The 18,096-nt window shown below is 47.6% G+C and overlaps 1 protein-coding gene across 2 annotated transcripts; it reads right to left on the reverse strand.

Annotated features, from left to right (window-relative positions):
* Positions 1–4,068: 4,068 nt before the first annotated feature.
* ZNF229 (zinc finger protein 229) lies at positions 4,069–15,439 on the reverse strand. 2 transcript variants are annotated; one of them, XM_045987774.1, is made up of 4 exons: positions 15,206–15,439; positions 14,982–15,040; positions 8,321–8,447; positions 4,069–7,916 (listed from the first exon to the last, which is right to left on the reverse strand). In XM_045987774.1, the coding sequence occupies exons 1-4, from the start codon at positions 15,279–15,281 to the stop codon at positions 5,680–5,682; spliced, it is 2,499 nt and encodes an 832-aa protein (XP_045843730.1). In that variant the 5' UTR covers positions 15,282–15,439; the 3' UTR covers positions 4,069–5,679. The 2 variants fall into 2 exon arrangements, with proteins under 2 accessions (XP_045843730.1, XP_045843731.1); XM_045987775.1 differs by lacking the exon at positions 14,982–15,040.
* Between the last annotated feature and the right edge of the window lie 2,657 nt (positions 15,440–18,096).

The following is an 18,096-nucleotide window of genomic DNA, read 5'->3' on the forward strand; positions in this document are numbered from 1 at the left end:
CGACACTGCCGGGTCACAGATACACCACCCCCCCCCCCCGCCACCCCCATCACCCCCGACGCCTCCGAAGGGGGCGCGGTCCGGGCCAGACTCACCTCAGTGCCCCAAACAATGTCGCCCACAGCGAGCGCCTCTGCCCAAGGCGCATGCGCAGGAAACCTGTGGACTACAACCCCCAGAAGTCCCTGCGCCGCAGTGGCGGCCGCGCCAGGAGGCTACCTGGGGGATCCGTAGCCCTGCTGGGGGCCACCTACACGCTTGCCATTTATTTAAAACAGCAACAACAATCGCAATGGTGATAAAATAACAGTGAAATGTTGGCGATAATTAAGGCAAATCACTGTCCACCTGTGATATAAAGGATGGGCAAGCTTCAATAATCCGACTACCTGGAAACCAACACCTGTTCCCACTTCAGTGAAAACCCTTATAGGATCTTATTTTCCGGAAGTATAACCTTTAATTTTATGAACACGCGATTTTCCCATTAAAACCCATTTAAATACCTTTTCCACGGTTTGTTTCTATCGAAACGGGCTCTGGGTAATCTTCCACATTTGAGAGCTGACAGTCTTCCAATGTTTTTCCCTTTCTCTGGAGAAGCAGAGAGAATTAACAACCAGTGCCTTCTGTTTTTAATCAAGTAATAGCACGAATCTGGGAGTGGAGGGGATCTTATAAGAGACATATTTTCACAAATCATGAAGACGTGGAACATTTTCAGATTCTCTTTGAGAAGTCTCCCCTATTGGCACTTATCTTTTGCATTTTAATATTACTATTAGAGAAAGTTTCTTTTTGTACCATCATGGGGTAAGAAAACTGTATAAGGATTTCACCAGAGGCCCACAGTTCTGGCCTGGAGGAAAGCACCAAAACAAAACAAAACAAAACACCCCCCCACAAACCCAGGTGAGAAGATCCTCTCTTTGCCACCTCTAGTCCTAGACTAGACAGATAATTGAAGACCTCCACCTCCTAGCAGCTGGCAGGAGCGGGACACATAATATCCATATATACAGCCTGGCATTGCAACTCATGACACATACAGGGGACAGTAAGATTCTTTTGGACTAACTCTGTCTTTTGACATCTTGACATTAGTTTCATTGTGGTTTATAAAAAAAAAAACTAGTAAGATCTGCCAGAGAGATGGGAGTGACCCTTAATTTTGGCAGATCCTAGAACAGTCCTTTTACGGGATGGAGGAAGAGGTTTCATTTAACATGCTTCAGTCATATCTGTGATAAATATGTCAAACCTCCACATCTGAGTTAATTTACTCCCTTCTAGCCTCTTCTTTTGGACCTCATTTTCTATTACTTTCCCCCTTGCCCATTTTGGTCCAGTAACAGGTTGGGTTGGTAGTATCCGCAGTGCTTAGACACATAATACCTGACACATAGTAACTACTGATTAGCCAAACATCAGTCAGAAGAAAGAATCTGAGAGGTTGGATATGCATGCCATGCATGGCCAAATTACACGATACCTTGCTACTCTGGGACATTGGGGTCCAAGGCAAAGCCAGGCTTAGCTGTTTCCAGTGCTATGAGCAACACATCTGGATGCAGGAGATCTCCCAAGTGAGAATAAACCAAATTTAATTTCTGACCTACCATCATACCCCCTCATCCTGGTAGACTGAAATACTGAGTTGGTGCACTTCATTCTCTGTCTTGGGCTAGACTAACACTAGGCTGGGTCTTAAACCTGAAATATTTATATTCAGGCTAAGGACTGTTCTGAGGAACAGTCACAATTTGTCTAGACCCAACAAAATCTACTCGGAAATAGGTATCTTGGGACACCTGGGTGGCTCAATCTTTCAAGCATCTGCTTTAGGATCCCAGAGTCCTCTGACTGAGCCCTCCCTGCTTCTCCCTCTCCTCCCTGATCATGCTCTCTCTCTCTCTAATAAATAAACTTAAAAAAATTTTAAAAAGGGAAACATATTCTAAGTCTCTGACTCTACCTTATAAAATGATCACTTGTCACCTCTTGGTAGAATTCAATGTTACTATCACAATCACTTTATATTCTATACCAGACTTATCCGCCCTACCAGCCCACTTCAGCTAGAGACAACTCATTCACCATCATTCTTCGTAGGCTACCAACCATTCAGTTTCTGACTCTGTCCACAGAGGGTGTTTTTACAACCCTCCAGATGCCCTGAAACTTGTACTAACCTTCTTACCATGCAACACTCAGAGAATGACAACAGAGTGACATCTTTACTTTTCCTGCTGATTTTGCAGAGAACGCACTGCCTTTAGTGCCTGACACCAACCAATCCATAGCGGTGACAGCACTCCCCTTGACGCTCGTGTACCCCTTGCCCCCACTGAAATAGCAGCAGCCGATCAGCACCTGGGTAAACTTTAGGCAACCCAGTGGGGCCTTGAGGACCTCTAGCCGGTAGGATGGTTAGAACACATCGAGGAAGGTTGCCTGTTGGCATGATCGTTCCAACCGAATCATTTGCCCATGCTGTTAGTAGGTATGGTGGTTTGAAGACCCATCCACAGGTTCTCTGGTACTCCTTGCAAGGGGTGGAGCCTAATCCCCCCAACCTCCGGAAAATTAGTGACCCGTAAGAGAAGAAAGAGGAAGTGATGACCATGTCAGAGCCTGGGTCATGCAAGGCCCTGTGGCTTCCTGCTTGTGCTCTCCTCTCTGGTCACTTGCCCTGAGGGAAGTCAGCTGCCATGTCCCAAGGCCCTCGCATCGTCCTGTAGAGAAGCCCACGTGGTGAAGAACTCAGGCCTTTCCCAACAACCACTGAGGAACTGAGGCCCCTGTTCAAAGCTCTGTGATGCCCAGAACCATCTGGGAAGCAGATCCTTTCAGTGCTAGTCAAGCATCCAGATGCCTAGCAGCAGCCAGCATGTGACAACTACTTCCAGAACACTGGGGAGAGACTGCCCAGACCAATTTAAGAATCTGCGGTCCTCCCTGTTTTTGTCTTATTTTTTTCCCTTGCCTTCCTCTGTGTTCACTGCTTTGATTCTTAAATTCCGCATCTGAGTGAAATCGTACAGTATTTGTCTTTCTCACTTATTTTGCTTGGCATAATACCCTCTAGTTCCATCCACACTGCTGCAAATGCAAGATTTCATAAAAACAGAGAGGGAGACAAATCTGAAGAGAAACTTAACTCTAGGAAACAAACTGAGGGTTGCTGGAGGGGAGGTGGTGAGGGGATGGGGTTACTGGGTGATGGGCGTTAAGGAGGGAACTCGATGCAATGAGCACTGGGTGTTATACACAACCGATGAATCATTAAATTCTACTCCTGAAACTAAAAACAAAATTAAAATTAAAATTTTGGAGCTTTTAAAAAATGTATAAAATAAAATTACAGAAAAAAAGGTATCTGCAGTCCTCCTCAGGAAATCCATTTAGAGAGCTGAACTTTTCAACCACAGACCTTAAGGGTCTGAGAGGCAGGGTCTGTTCTTTGGCTGTAAAACCCACGCCATGACTAGAACGATGCCGCTAATACTCCCCAAAACACTTGAGATTTTTTTTTCCAAGCCCCTTTGGAAAGCTAACCATTTCAGCTATGGACACTTTGCTGAAGTTAAAATCGTTAAAGACATATTCTTTAACTGTTCACTTAGGTAGAAAGGGCCCTCCCCCACCTCCCTGTCACAGCTACAACTGATTCTTCATGCAGCAGCCCGGGCAGCAGAGGGGAGCTCAGTCCACACAGTGCCCCAGCGAGGGGGGTCAGACTAGAGGGGCCCCATCCTGGTGTGCTGCCTTCTAGAAGGCAGGCTTGGGGGCTCACGGTCCCAGAGGGCCAGAATGCAGAGCAGAGCACCGAAGTTCCTCCCAATTACCCAGGTCGACCTCCTTTCCGACCAAGCCAAAAAAAATGATGCATCCAGTTAAGACAGCATCTAAGTCACAAATTTCTCCGTTCATCTGTATACCTTATATTTGGTACTAGGTGCCAAGTACACAGTAGAAAAAGCAACAGCAACAAAATTACAGAGGCTGTGATATGGATCTTTGACATAAGGCACTGTTCCGCCAGACTAATTTTTTTTTAAAAAATAGCTTTACTATTGTTATAAAATTGATATATGCTCTTTGTTATAAAGTAAAATACATAAAAGTACACGAATGTATTACACACCCCACATCCCACTTACTAGAGATAAGCAGTTATCATACTAACCTTTCACACATTTCTCTCTCTCTCCCTCTCTAAATATATGCACACAAAACGTATTAACAAAATGGGGCCATATTTAAATGGTTCTCCAACTTTCCTGGTTCACAATATACTTTTTGGGCAACCTTCAATGTCAATGTAAGTGTATCTGAATATTTTTAGTGATTTTCATTCATTTACACGTGCCTTAATTTATTACACTTGGAGTATTAACTTTTTTTTGCTATGCCAAGAGAACGCTAAGAAACTCAGCCGTCGCATACATCTCTTTCCACATGTGCAACTGCTTCCCGAGTGTCACTTACTCCACACTTGGTGCCACTTCAAGGGTTAATACAAACTGAACTTGATACACCGACAAATTATTTCCCAAAAAGACTACTTTTTTCGCCCCTACCAATAAATTCACAGGTGCATGTTTCCATAGACTCCCCACGGATGGTGGCTCTGGTGACTATTTTACCACGGCTGTTCCGACAAGTTAAAATGGTGTTTCTGACTCTTTAAGATGCTCTAATGGTTGCCCTGTCTGCTTAAGAACACTGAATGAAATGGGGCAGAAGAATTATATTCATAACAATAAAATAAATTAACCTATAAATTCAGTGCAATGCCAAAGGGCTTTTGCTTTTAAAACCCAATAAAACGAGGGGCGCCTGGGCGGCTCAGTCACTCGAGCATCCGACTCTTGATCTCGGCTCAGGTCTTGATCTCCGGGCTGTGAGTTCAAGCCCCATGCTGGGCTCCACGCTGGGCGTGTAGCCTACTTAAAAAAAAAAAAAACAAACAAACACAAAACAAAACAACCCGATGAAATGAAACAGCCCTACAGTTCAGTACAACTTCTCTAGGAGAGGGTTTATCTCTAGGAGATAAAACACGTTCACTGCAACTGGACATAAAAAGCGTGACAGAGACACATCACCCAGACCTACAGAGAGGGGGACCCTCCCGCACCCTTCCTCCAACTGTTCGGGCTCTTCTAAAAGTCACTGGCCTCAACCAATGGTAACGTCACTTTTTTTTTTTTTTTTGTAAAAACCATCTTCTAAGACGTACACACAATATTGGTTTTGGTAAGGGGAGCACTCTTGCCTACATCTGTCTCACCCCATATGTAGGTATTTCCACCCCCCCCCCCCCCAAGGAATCCATGCCCACAACCTGCTCATTATCATTCATAAAAAGCTCCCTCCTGGGCCAACTCTGATGAGAGTGACGATTTTTACTGAGGTCCCGTCCTACTTCCTTGAGGACAATCCACCTTGCGACAGACTCTTGGGGCCACCTGGGTACAGAAGCCTGGGACTCAAGTGCTCTTCCCATTTCTCAGCCTTCCTGGTCTTCGCTTCCCCTTCAGAAAGGGCCACCGTGACCAGGTCAGCCCCCTTCCCGCCAACCCTGGCCGACTCTACACACCATGTTCCCAAAGGCTTCCTCCTGTGCCGGCGCTGCGGCGACTAGAAAGTTTGGGGTGCCAGCCCCACGCACGGCTACTTGTTGGGTTTCTCGCTGCCGTGCACCCGCTGATGGTTCCGCAGGCCTGAGCTGTAGCTGAAGCCCTTTCCGCACTCCCCGCACTTGTAGGGTTTCTCCCCCGTGTGGACCCTCTGGTGCACGTGGAGACAGGAGCTTCGGCCAAAGCCCTTCCCGCACTCCCCACACCTGTAGGGCTTCTCGCCCGTGTGGACCCTCTGGTGACCCTGCAGGTGGGAGCTCTGACTGTAGCCCTTCCCGCACACGTCACACCTATAGGGCTTCTCGCCGGTGTGCACCCTCTTGTGACTCAGAAGCCCCGAGCCGTATCGGAAGCCCTTGCCGCATTCGTAACACGTGTAGGGCTTCTCGCCCGTGTGCAGCCGCTGGTGGGTGCGCAGGTTGGAGCCGTAACTGAAGCCCTTGCCGCATTGGTCGCACGTGTAGGGCTTCTTGCCCGTGTGGATCCGCTGATGCTTGTAGAGGCTCGACGTGCAGCGGAAGCCCTTGCCGCACTCGGTGCATCTGTAGGGCTTCTCACCAGTGTGGACCCTCTGGTGGATGAGGAGTCCCGAGCTGTAGCTGAAGCCCTTGCCGCACTCAGAGCACTTGTAGGGCTTCTCGCCCGTGTGCGTCCGCTGATGGATGAGCAGGTCGGAGCTGTAGATGAAGCCCTTCCCGCACGCGCCGCACACGAAGGGCCGCTCACCCGTGTGGACCCGCTGGTGACTGTGCAGGTCCGAGTTCCGCCGGAAGCCCTTCCCGCACTCGCCGCACTTGTAGGGCTTCTCGCCGGTGTGGACCCGCTGGTGCACGTGCAGGTCCGAGCTGCGGCCAAAGCCCTTCCCGCACTCACACTTGTAGGGCTTCTCGCCCGTGTGCAGCCGCTGGTGCCTGAGCAGCCCCGAGCTGTAGCTGAAACTCTTGCCGCACACGTCACACTCGAAGAGCCGCTGCCCCGTGTGGACGCGCTGGTGCGCCTGCAGGTACGAGTTGTAGCTGAAGCCCTTGTCGCACTTGTCGCACTGGTAGGGCTTCTGGGCCGCGTGCGCCTTCTGGTGGCTGCTGAGGTGGGAGCTGCAGGCGAAGCCCTTGCCGCACTGGCCGCAGCTGTAGGGCCTCTCCCCGGGGTGCGCGTGCTGGTGCTTGTGCAAGGCCGACCTGGCGTAGAAGCCCTTGCCGCACTCGCCGCACGCATAGGGCTTCTCGCCCGTGTGCAGCCGCTGGTGCACCTGCAGTACCGAGCTGTAGCTGAAGCCCTTGCCGCACTCGGCGCACTTGTACGGCTTCTCGCCTGTATGCACCCTCTGATGCACCAGCAGGTTGGAGCTGCGGCCGAAGGCCTTCCCGCACTCCTCGCACGCGTAGGGCTTCCTGCCCGTGTGCACGCCCTGGTGGATGAGGAGGATGGACTGGTACCGGAAGCCCTTGCCGCACACGTCGCACTGGTACGGCATCTCGCCAGCGGGGGGCCGGGGTGGGCGGGGCCCGCGCGTGTTCTGCCTCGGGCCTCGGCCCCGCTCCGGACTTTTAGAGGCTTTCTCCACTGAGGGAGGCCTTTGGGGTCTCTCAAGGTGGGCAGTCGGCTTCAAGCCTGGACCCAACTCGTTTTTGTGGTTTCTCTCTCTCCAGGGCCCTCTGGGATCAGTGGGAACGCGTGACTCTTCCCTGAAGCCGCTTCCCCATTCATTTCTTGTCGGCTCATGCTCTGTGGGGTTAGGGCGATGATGAAGTAGCAGCTTTTTAATGCGGTCCTTTCCACACTGACCGCAATCACAGGGTCTCTCTGTTTCAGGTAACCTGTGGTCATTATGACAACATGATATCCAGCCGAAGCTGTAACCGTCCCCCTCATGTTTATATATTGTATCTTGCCTGTCAAGTTTTTTACACCTTTCTCGAATGTTCCACGGCTCACTCACAAAGGCTTTCATCCAAGAATCTTGAGCAGGTACCGCTCTTACAGCTTTCCACAGTGGAAACGCTAGAATTTCTGAATCGATGGGTCCCTGAAGACTGCCCACCAAATTGTCAATGTGTGAACCCCGGGCAGGGGCTCCTTCCCACCCTTGGCAGTGAGAAGCGTCTTCTGAGAACTGGAAACTTCTCCCTTGAAGATTTCCTCTATGATCCCGACTCCCAGTTAATTCACCAGCCACCTGTTCCCAGATTTTCCAGCAGGAGACCTCTCTGTAGGAAAGGCACTTTAATTCTCTTTCTGGAATATACTCCATTTCCTTTGCATTCTTGTCTCCTATGGGGTGAAAGACAATTCAGAGATGAGGATAAACACAAGATGGTCAGGGATCTCAAGCCAAGTCAGGCTTTCAGACTCAGACCAGTAATAAGCTGAGAGCAAAATTCACCTATGTGTATCCTAACTACCAGGGCACTTCTTTTATGTCTGAAAAAAAAGAAAAGGGTCCTGTTAACATCCTTTGAAGCTAAATGTGAACACGATCCTACTAGTAACAAACTACATCTCATCATCTACTTGTCAAGCGAGAAATTCCCAACAGATTTCTGCGGAGGAAATTCACTTCTCCACGTACGGCTGTTGTTGCTGACAATAACGATAACATCCAACGTTACGGCAACACTCCCCATGTGCCGATGATCCCCCCAGAATAACACCGATTCCCCAGACATTCCCCTTACCCACAGACAGCAGGTTCCTGAAGTTCTCCAGCATCACGTCTCGGTACAACTTCCTCTGGGCGGGGTCCAGCAGACTTAGCTCTTCCTCGGTGAAGACCACGGCCACATCCCTGAAGGTCAATGGCTCCTAAAACGTGAAACACCATTAACACCGACGCCTGCCTGGTGAACGGTCAACTTGGAGTCACTGAGAAGAGCAGGCAAGTCAGCAGGAAGCTGCTCCATCTGGCAGGTCAAACCAAGTTTTGCTAATGTCTGATGCCAGTTGTGTCCATTGTAACCAACGGATCTTCCATGGTTATCCCAAGAGCAAAGCACGGAACCCTAACTACTCTTCGCTCGGGGTGAATAAGCACTTCTGAGGGCAATTCCATGGAACTACCATGCTTCATACAGTGGGTTCATTTAACTTGGAGAATATCAACTTCTCCACGATGACTGTGCCAACAGTGCGTAATGTTCGTGTGCATGTATCTGCACACATCCCCAAATCACCTTCTCCGCCCGAACAACTGGTCTTCACCAACGAGCCCCTGGTCCCTCCCCCAGCAGCTGGGCAAATCCTGCTCTTTGCTGCCCCAGCCCCCCACCCCCTCCACACACACGCCTTACACGGGCCTCTGCATCCGTGCTGAACAGAAGCAACCCAAGCATGTTTATGCAACTGTGTCCCCAACCTGCTGAGGCCCTGCAAATCATGCTGTGTCATCCTCAGGTATGAACTGAGCCCCAAGGGTTTTTGTGAAGGAGAACTGGAGTGTGAATACTTTATTAATGTGATACTCTGAGCACTGCAGAAATCACAGTGATTAAAAACCCCTGTTCTTGGGGAGCCTGGGTAACTCGGTCAGAAGAGCACGCTACTCTTGATCTCGGGGTCGTGAGCCCCATGCTGGGTGTAGAGATTACCTAATAATAATAATAACAATAATAAAATTAAAAAAACCCTGTCCTCAAGGAGTCTATAAATCAAGACACAGGTCTTCGAAATCAGTTTGTGATCTTTTCTGTTCCGTGGACTGATCTGGCAATCTGGTGATACTATGGACTCTAATGCAGAACAATGTTGTAAATGCGTAAAATAAAACACAAAGGATTGTTTTAAAGGCGAATTATATGGGAATATAATGTTCAAAAATAATAAAACACAAAGGATGTGCTTTTCGTACACATTAAATATCAAGAATGAATCAACTACTGTATTTTCAAAATAGTCATGAGTGTAATACTTTGAAACATCTACATCAGCTAAGACTTGGTGTGGCAAAAAACAAAAACAAAAACAAAGCAAAATCAGCAAAGGGAAAAGCCCCGTGGGGTGAAGTCTGGAGGAAGCCAGGTGCCAACAGGTGTGCTGCTGTAACCTATCGTAGCCATGACTACAACTACACACTGAGCCCCTTGGGTACGGCAAATCTCTGAACATGGGGGTGGTCTCAGCGACCCCTGAACCAGAAGGTGAAGTAACCTGGCTGGGGTCACACAGCCACTTAGAGACAGAGGTCTAGTTCTAGCTGAATAACCAGTCTAGTTCCAGAGCCACTAAGCTTTCACAACTGTCCAAGAAGGCCAAGATGTGTGTCACCAGGGGACCAGTAATGAGTCTATAAAGCAGATTATATTATAGCTTATATTTACAGAAAAATTACTGTAAGGCAGGCTCTAGCCTAACAACGTTTTTTAAAGATTTATTTATTTGTCAGAGACAGAAAGATAGAGAACACAAGCAGAGGGAGAAGCAGGCTCCCTACTGAGCAGGACGCTGGATGCCAGACTTCATCCCAGGACCCTGGGATCATGACCTGAGCCTAAGGCAGACGCTTAACCGACTAAGCCACCCAGGCATCCCTCTAGCCCAAGTATTTGTGTATGACTGACCTCACTTATCCTCAGAGAACTCATGGAGAGTGAGAGCTTTCTAGAGTGTCAGGAATGTTCTCTTGTCTGCTCTATTATCAGTAACTACTCACAAGGTAGTGACTAGTGCTATCTCCGCTTCACTGGTGAGAAACCTGGGGTCTCAGAAAGGCAATGTTATTCATCAAAGACCATATATCTAAGAAGCGGTGAGTCAGGACTGGACCCTGGCAACCTGGTTTCTCCATGCTGAAACAACTCTGCTATCCTGCCGCCCCAGTGAGGTCAGAGGGGCCAGACGAGGAACCTACCTCCTGATTTTAGAAAAGGAGTGCCACTGAGAGAGCACACTTCTGAGCAGAATCCTCGATCAATCCCAAGACTAGAGGCAGTGAAACGGTGGGGAAAAAGCTTGGGCCACAGGCAATCCATCTGACAATTAATTAAATTGACGTGGACCCATTAACTCCTGAATTTTTATACCCAGCCCTGCTGTCTACACTGAGCCTTGCCAACTCCAACAACCACCTGGGTGTCTAAAAGGTATCGTGAAGCAGAAACAGCCCAATCAGAAGTGAGTCTCTCCTCCCAAATAGTTCTCTCTCTTTTTTTTTTAAAGATTTTATTTATTTATTTGAGAGAAAGATCACAAGTAGGCAGAGGCAGGCAGAGAGAGAGGGGGAAGCAGGCTCCCTGCTGAGCAGAGAGCCCGATGCGGGGCTCGATCCCAGGACCCTGAGATCATGACCTGAACCGAAGGCAGAGGCTTAACCCACTGAACCACCCAGGCTCCCCCCAACTAGTCCTCTTCTAACCTCCTTGACGTGGGTAAACACAAGCACCGTCGACCTTCAAGGCATCCTCAATTCTTTCCTTTTCCTTATTTCTTACATCTAATTCATTAAAAACAAATCTGCCAGTTATTATTCCAAAGTCGACTTCAAATCTGTTTCTCCCTATCATTACTTCCATCTCTCTAATCCGACTCGTCCTTTGCTTGGATGACTGCAGAAACCTCTCAATTCACCCTGCCTACGTCCCTCAAGGCACTTGAGAACAATGATCTTGCTTTTAACCTGTCTGCTACCTGTCTCCCCCTTCTAGAACGCCAGCCCCACAAAAGCAGGGGCGTTCTGTTTTGCTCTCTGATATATCACGAGGGCTTAGAATAATGTTTGGCTCATAGTAGGTGTCCAACAAATGTTTACTGAAACAAAGAAAGAATAATAACTTCTGAAATTTAAAAGTTCAATGTTCAATATAAGTGGTAAAACAATACAGAGACGTACAAGTAACTCAGCAGATCAGAGCACAGAATGCAGGAATAGTCCCATTAAAGGAAAGCAAAGTCAACTATGCGTTCCTTTACTCCATATGTATAATATATACACCTATTAAATATATAAACACGTACACTCATAAATACATACAAAATATATAAAAGTAGTACTTTAGTTGACTTGCAAATGAATGAGAAAGATAATAAATGGCACCGTCATGATTGGCTATCCATCTTGAAGAGAATGAAACTGCCAACCTTACACCAGTTACAGAAACAAGTTATAGCCATATTAGAGTTTAAAACGTTTTTAATCTGAATAAAAACCCATTTACGTGCCTTTTGGGTTAAGCTTAGAACACATAAGACCTTTGGCAGCTAGATACAGAACGAGATTTTCAAAAGGGAACTAACCAATCATTTAACGAGGTGAAAATGTTACACTTCTTTATGGTCAACTCACCACTGGCAATTCAAGATTAAGAGAAAGTATCCATTCACACTTCGGAGGGTGAGTTAACAGCCCTACTCTTGAAAGAGCTCCTTTCATTAATTAATGCAAATGGGCGAAAGCCTTTCCTAAGCAATTCACAGATGAGAAAATACAACTGCAGCAAACATAAGGAAGAGCTCATCACACACCGACCACGTGACGAACTGCAAAATACACGGGAGGTCTCAGCGACACAGCCTCCTCCATCAGATTAGCAAAAATGTGTAGTACTGGGAAAGCTTTGGCAGGGGAAATCTTGCCAAAAAAATTTAATCAGAATTCTCAAAGGTGTAAAACTAAATAAATAAGGGGTGCCTGGGTGGCTCAGTGGGTTGGCCTCTGCCTTCGGCGCAGGTCATGATCTCAGGGTCCTGGTATCGAGCCCTGCATCAGGCTCTCTGCTCAGCGGGGAGCCTGCTTCCCCCCACCCCCCGCCTGCCTTTCTGCCTACTTGTGATCTCTGTCTGTCAAATAAATAAATAAATTTTTTTAAATAAATAAATAAATGATAAAAAATAAAATAAAATTAAAATAAATCACTGCTATGATTACGGGAAAATAAAACCTTAAGAGATGAGCTAACTGGCAGAATGAGCATCACTGAAGCCAAAGGCAGTGAATGGAGCCCAGAGCAGCCTCCTGGAATATGATGGAAAATTCCAAAGAGGAGAATAAAAGTGAAAGGACCAGGAAGATTAATCCAGAAGTTACATCTTTAATAACAGGAGCTCCAGTAGGTCCAAATGAATAAAATAATAGTAACAGTAGACATCCAGGCAGAAGAATTAATGCCAGAAGATCACAGGGCAAGGGCAGTAAGGGGTGACTCTTGCAAGTGACACTCAGACAAGATGCTGTCAAGTATAAACACAACAGACCTTGGGGGGGAAATGCTAAAGTGACTAGTAAGCCAGAACAAACTCCGCTCACCGGAAGATGAATGGAGAAGCCATGAGAAAAGACCAGCCCAAGAATGAATGCCAGCTCTCAAGCTATGAATGATGAATGTCCGGCTGAGGCAATCTGCCGTTTGGGCATAAAGGCAACAGACATTTTCTGGCATGGGAATGCTCGGGGCGTGCAGCCTCCACAGGTGTACTCTGGGAAAAGCAAACTGTGGAATGACATTACGGCAACCAAAAGAGAAATAAAAATGAAGCCAGTAAGGAAGAAACATAAAAAGGACCAGTGACAATGACTTCTAAACACAGAACTGAGACAAGCCCACTGTGGGAATCAGTGGGGACAGATCAGAAGGTAATAAAAGTAACATCAGTATCACATCGGGAAACAGTGGGAAGTCAAGAAGTGTTCATTCCTTTTTTTTTTTTTAAAGATTTTATTTGTGTATTAGAGAGAGAGACAGTGCATGAGAGAGAGAGCGAGCGAGCAAGCAGGGGCAGAGGGAGACGGAGCGGCAGACTCCTGATGAGCAAGAAGCCCGATGTGGGGCTCGATCCCAGCACCCTGGGATCACGACCTGAGCTGAAGGCAGCAGATTAACCAACTGAGCCACCCAGGCGTCCCCACGAAGTGTTCATTTCCTCAGCCCTCAGAGCAAGAAGTTCATCAATAACATTTGAAATTAAAGCATATTCTATTTTTTAAAAGATTTTATTTATTTATTTGACAGACAGAGATCACACATAGGCAGAGAGGCAGGCAGAGAGAGAGGGGGAAGCAGACTCCCAGCTGAGCAGAGAGCCCGATGTGGTGCTCAATCCCAGGTCCCTGGGATCATGACCTGAGCCGAAGGCAGAGGCTTTAACCCACTGAGCCACCCAGGCGACCCACTAAAATTAAAGCATATTCTAAAAGAGTGACTCAAAGTTTCCAAATTTTCCATGTCTTTCCATAAAAAAAGAAAGCTTTAGAAAATAATCTCGCATGTGCTGAAAAAAATATGTACTTAAATTTACAATTGCTTTGATTTCTTTTTCTTTCGACTTAAAGGAAGAGTTAAGGCATATGCACGTATCTACCATGTGCGTGTGCGTGCGTGAGAAAGAGAAAGTGCAAGTGTGTGCGCATCTTTCTATGTCCTAATAGTTTCATCCACTTTATCTCCCTGGACGGCAGCAGAAAATCCACATGAAAACAAACGAAACCGTAATATTCCAACAATCCAGTATCAATCCAACAAATGACATGGAGTCCACTCCACCACATTTTTTTGTCTTTCTTTGCTGTTGTGAAAAACACTGTAATGATCATTCTGCGGACACGTGCTCTGATTTAGAATGAACTAGTAGAGTAGGGAATATTGGAGCAGACGTATGCAGAACTTCCAGAAAGGCTAAAAACGCACCTTGCAATTGTGTGCATGTTTCTCCGTCGGGCTCACAGTGAATGCTGATCTTTCAAATCTTTGGTCATTTGCTTTAAAAAAAAAAATCCTACCTTGCTTTAACCTACTGCTTTGACTACTAGAGGTTGATCATCTTTTCATATAATTATTGGCCGTTTGTGTTTCTTCTTTTCTTCCTTCCTGAACAAGAATGCTTGGGCATTTGAACCCCTCTTCTGAAAATAAAGATACTGTAATTTGTAATTTTGTCATAGACGAAATGTCTTTTCCCCTAATATGCTCTCTTTGAACCTGGTTCATGGGGTACTTTTTGGTAGGGTGTATCATCTGGAGAATATAACTTCTGTAAATGAATCAGAGAAAGGTCCCACGGAAGAGAGAAACTCAGGCAGAAATGGATTCATTATCTGGAGTCAACTCTCTGCTTAATTTAGGCTCGGGCCCTTAGAGGAAATGATTATGGATGGGCAGGAACATGTAGAGCAGAATGGCAAATGATAGCCACACTGACCTGGGTTCAAATCCAGTATTCCTTGCTCATTTCTTTCTTTCTAACCCTGGATCCTATGACCTCTCTCACATGGCTACTTTGTGGATACACGCAATGAGCAATGTCATTACTCGCTCAATACATTGTTTTCTCTGTTCCCTTTTAACAACAGAGGGGACATTTTTTCGCTCTGACGCCTGGCGTGTCATTTCTGGAGAAGTGATCTCAACCCACCTGAAACTCGGTCTTGTCCTCTCCATCCTGAGAAAGGGCTGAGGCTTGACAGCGGACAGCTGTAGGAGGAGAAAGCCATGAGAAGAGGGGGCTCCCTCCTGGGCTCACGAGCCCCAGCAATGTCTGCCGCTGCACACCCTGGATCGTTCTCCTGCACCTCACTCTTCCTCTCTCCACGCCCCGCTCCGTTCCTTCCCCACCGCTCACCCTTCCTGAACTCGCACCTCTCTCCCCAGGCCTCGACGTCCAAGTCTCCATGGTCACCTCTCCTAGGTTTCCCCAGGGTGGCAGCGATTTCATTTCTCCTCTGATGTTCCCAAGCCACTGAAGCAGAAGATCCAGGCCTCCTTCATTCTTGAGGTTCTCCAAGCTCTGACGAGGGGTGTCGGGATGGCTCCCTGGGCTCAGAGGGAAGGACCTGCCTCCACCTTCACGCTCCACAGCCTGGTTGCTTCCCATGCTCCAGGGACCTGTGGGCTCAAGAGGGGAACTTGACTTTATGCAGGCCTTTCCTCTGGGCCCCAGAGCTCTGGGTCTCCAGGATGGTGCACACCCTCTGGACACCGACTCAGTGGACGCTTACTGAGCCGCTGTATGCACGGTCCCTGCTCCGGAGAGACTCATGGTCCACAGAGCCAAGAACACTGCAGACGGCTGCAGACAGTCTGAGAGCTTCTGCGGGGAGGGCCAAGCAGCAGAAGTGTCGCAGTGAGACACAGGGCCCTGCGGCAGGGTGCAGATGCCACAGACACGAGACCTGTGTTCTGTGAAGGGGACTCTGGACTGTGAACGCTTTACTAACGCGATACTCTGAGCACCGCAGAAATAAGAACAATCAACCATCCTGTCCTCGGGGGGCCTGGATGGCTCAGCCAGAAGGAGTGTGCTACTCTTGCTGAGTGCAGAGATTACAATAAATAAATAAATAAATAAATAACACCTTTAAAAAAACTCAGTCCTCAAGGATTCTATAAACCAAGATACAGATTAGCAACGGTCTTCTAAATCACAGTTTCTGATTTTTTCTGTTCTGTCCTGACTTACAGACTCTTACTCAGAAGAACGTTGTAGGGGCACCTGGGTGGCTCAGTGGGTTAAAGCCTCTGCCTTCAGCTCAGGTCATGATCCCAGGGTCCTGGGATCGAGCCCCACATTGGGATCTCTGCTCAGTGGGGAGCCTGCTTCTTCCTCTCTCTCTGCCTGCCTCTCTGCCTACTTGAGATCTCTGTCAAATAAATAAATTAAAAAATCTTAAAAAAAAAAAGAACGTTGTAAATGTAGAAAATAAAACACACAAGATTATTTTAAAGCCTAATTATATTAGAATACAACATCCAAAAATAATAAGACACCAGGGATGTGGTTCTTTTTACACATGAAAATATCAAGAATTAATTCAGTACTGTATTTTCAAAATAGTGATGCACGTAAGTAATATTTTGAAACATCTGCACCAACTATAATATAAAAATATCTGATTTACATGGATAACAGAGTCACGGATTCTGATGGTTAACTATTGTGGTTTGTCGCCTACATTCATAATGTAAGGAAATGCAATTTTTTAGTTCAACTAGTGTTTACTTTTTCCCCACTCAAGTTCATGAACCTTCTACATTACAGCCATGGACTGGAGTTCAAGAGCTCTTCTAAGGGAGAACTTCTCCTGCCACCACCAGATTAAATTAGTCACTCTGGGACCCAGAACCGCTTGGTTTAAGTTGCTGGCTTACCACCTCTAACGCAGCTGCCCTGTTAAGATCTCTAAATCATCCAGGTACCTGGGAGCGAGGGCTGTTGGTTAAGCAGCGGGCTCTTCATTTTGGCTCAGCTCACAATCTCAGGGTCCCGGAATCGAGCTCCATCATGGGCTCCAAACTCAGCGGGGTAGTCTGCTTCAAGATTCTGTCTCCCTCTGCCCTGCCCCTCGCTCATACGTGCGCAATCTCTCTCTCTCTCTGAAATAAATCTTCAAAAGGGGGAGAGAGAGAGAGATTGCTAAATCATCAAGGGAACGGGGCATTCTTCCTTCATTCATGTTCTCCATTTTGCAAGGACCGGGCACATCGGGCATGTTTAACAAATTCCATCACTGGGCTTGAGGCAGAGAGAGGACCCAAACTCTCGGAACCAGCCCAGAACCAGTCAGTAGGCAGCACAAACACATGGACCGCAAGTTCCCTCTTTTCCCTCTTTGCCTGACCCACTTCCTCCTGAGACCCAAGCCTCAGGGCAGGTTCAGATAAACAGAAACACACCCATGGGGTGCCCCTTCTAAGACACTCCCTGCACTGGATGGCTTCCGGAGCTCACGTCTCCACTTTGCCCTTAACCATCCAGTCCCAGACCTTGCACCGCCTGCCCCGGCCAGCGCCTCCCTGTCTCCCACAGTTTGCACACTGCCCTCCTGCACGAGGGACTGACCTATGAAGCAAGTGTGCAAGACTGGGCCGCCTATGGACCGCCTACGGGGAAGTCCGAGGTGTGTAACAGTGTCTTCCAGACCACTGCCGTTGAAACCCAGCCCCTCAGGACCCTCCAGGGTGGTGCTCCAGAAACTGAGCCTGCTCAAAAATCACCATGACAGATGGCTGAAACAGACCGCACGAGCCCAGCCCCAAAGATGCTAATTCAGCAGCTCTACAGTGGAGCCCAAGATTCTGTGTTTCGAGCAAGTTCCTAGGTGAGGCTCCTCTGGACCCACACTTTACAGGAGCAGTGCTAAACACACTCGCGCATCCTCTGCTTGGCTTGCTTCCAGGCTTTCCAGTTTACACAGAATTTCCTTGTGGTTCCTCCTCATATCCCCGACCTCCAAAAGCCAGGGCTGCCTCAAGCTCCAGTGCATGAAGTCTCTCTCTCTCTACTCATTCCCTTCCTCACTGAACCCATCCAGCCTCGGGACCAGCCCCGATGACTCGAGGCCAACTCGACACGTCCACTTGGCTGTCTAGAAGATGTCTCAAACTTAACATGCCCCAAACCAAGCGCCAGATTTGTCTTTTCAAATAAGCAAGCCACATGTTTTGATGTGCTTTGATTTTTTTTTTCCCTCTTCTTCACACACCACATCCAACCATCAGCAAAAACCATCAAATGCTAGCCAGAATCCAAC

Source organism: Meles meles, chromosome 19 (genome assembly GCF_922984935.1).
Source record: "Meles meles chromosome 19, mMelMel3.1 paternal haplotype, whole genome shotgun sequence".
NCBI lineage: Eukaryota > Metazoa > Chordata > Mammalia > Carnivora > Mustelidae > Meles > Meles meles.

Coding starts and splice junctions, on each gene's coding strand:
- ZNF229 (XM_045987774.1), bottom strand. CDS start 15,281: ATGAAATCGCTGCCACCCTGGGGAAACCTAGGAGAGGTGACCATGGAG. Junction 15,041..15,205: donor GTCGAGGCCTGGGGAGAGAG/GTGCGAGTTCAG, acceptor CTCCTCCTACAG/CTGTCCGCTGTCAAGCCTCA. Junction 7,917..8,320: donor CAGGAACCTGCTGTCTGTGG/GTAAGGGGAATG, acceptor TTCACCCCATAG/GAGACAAGAATGCAAAGGAA.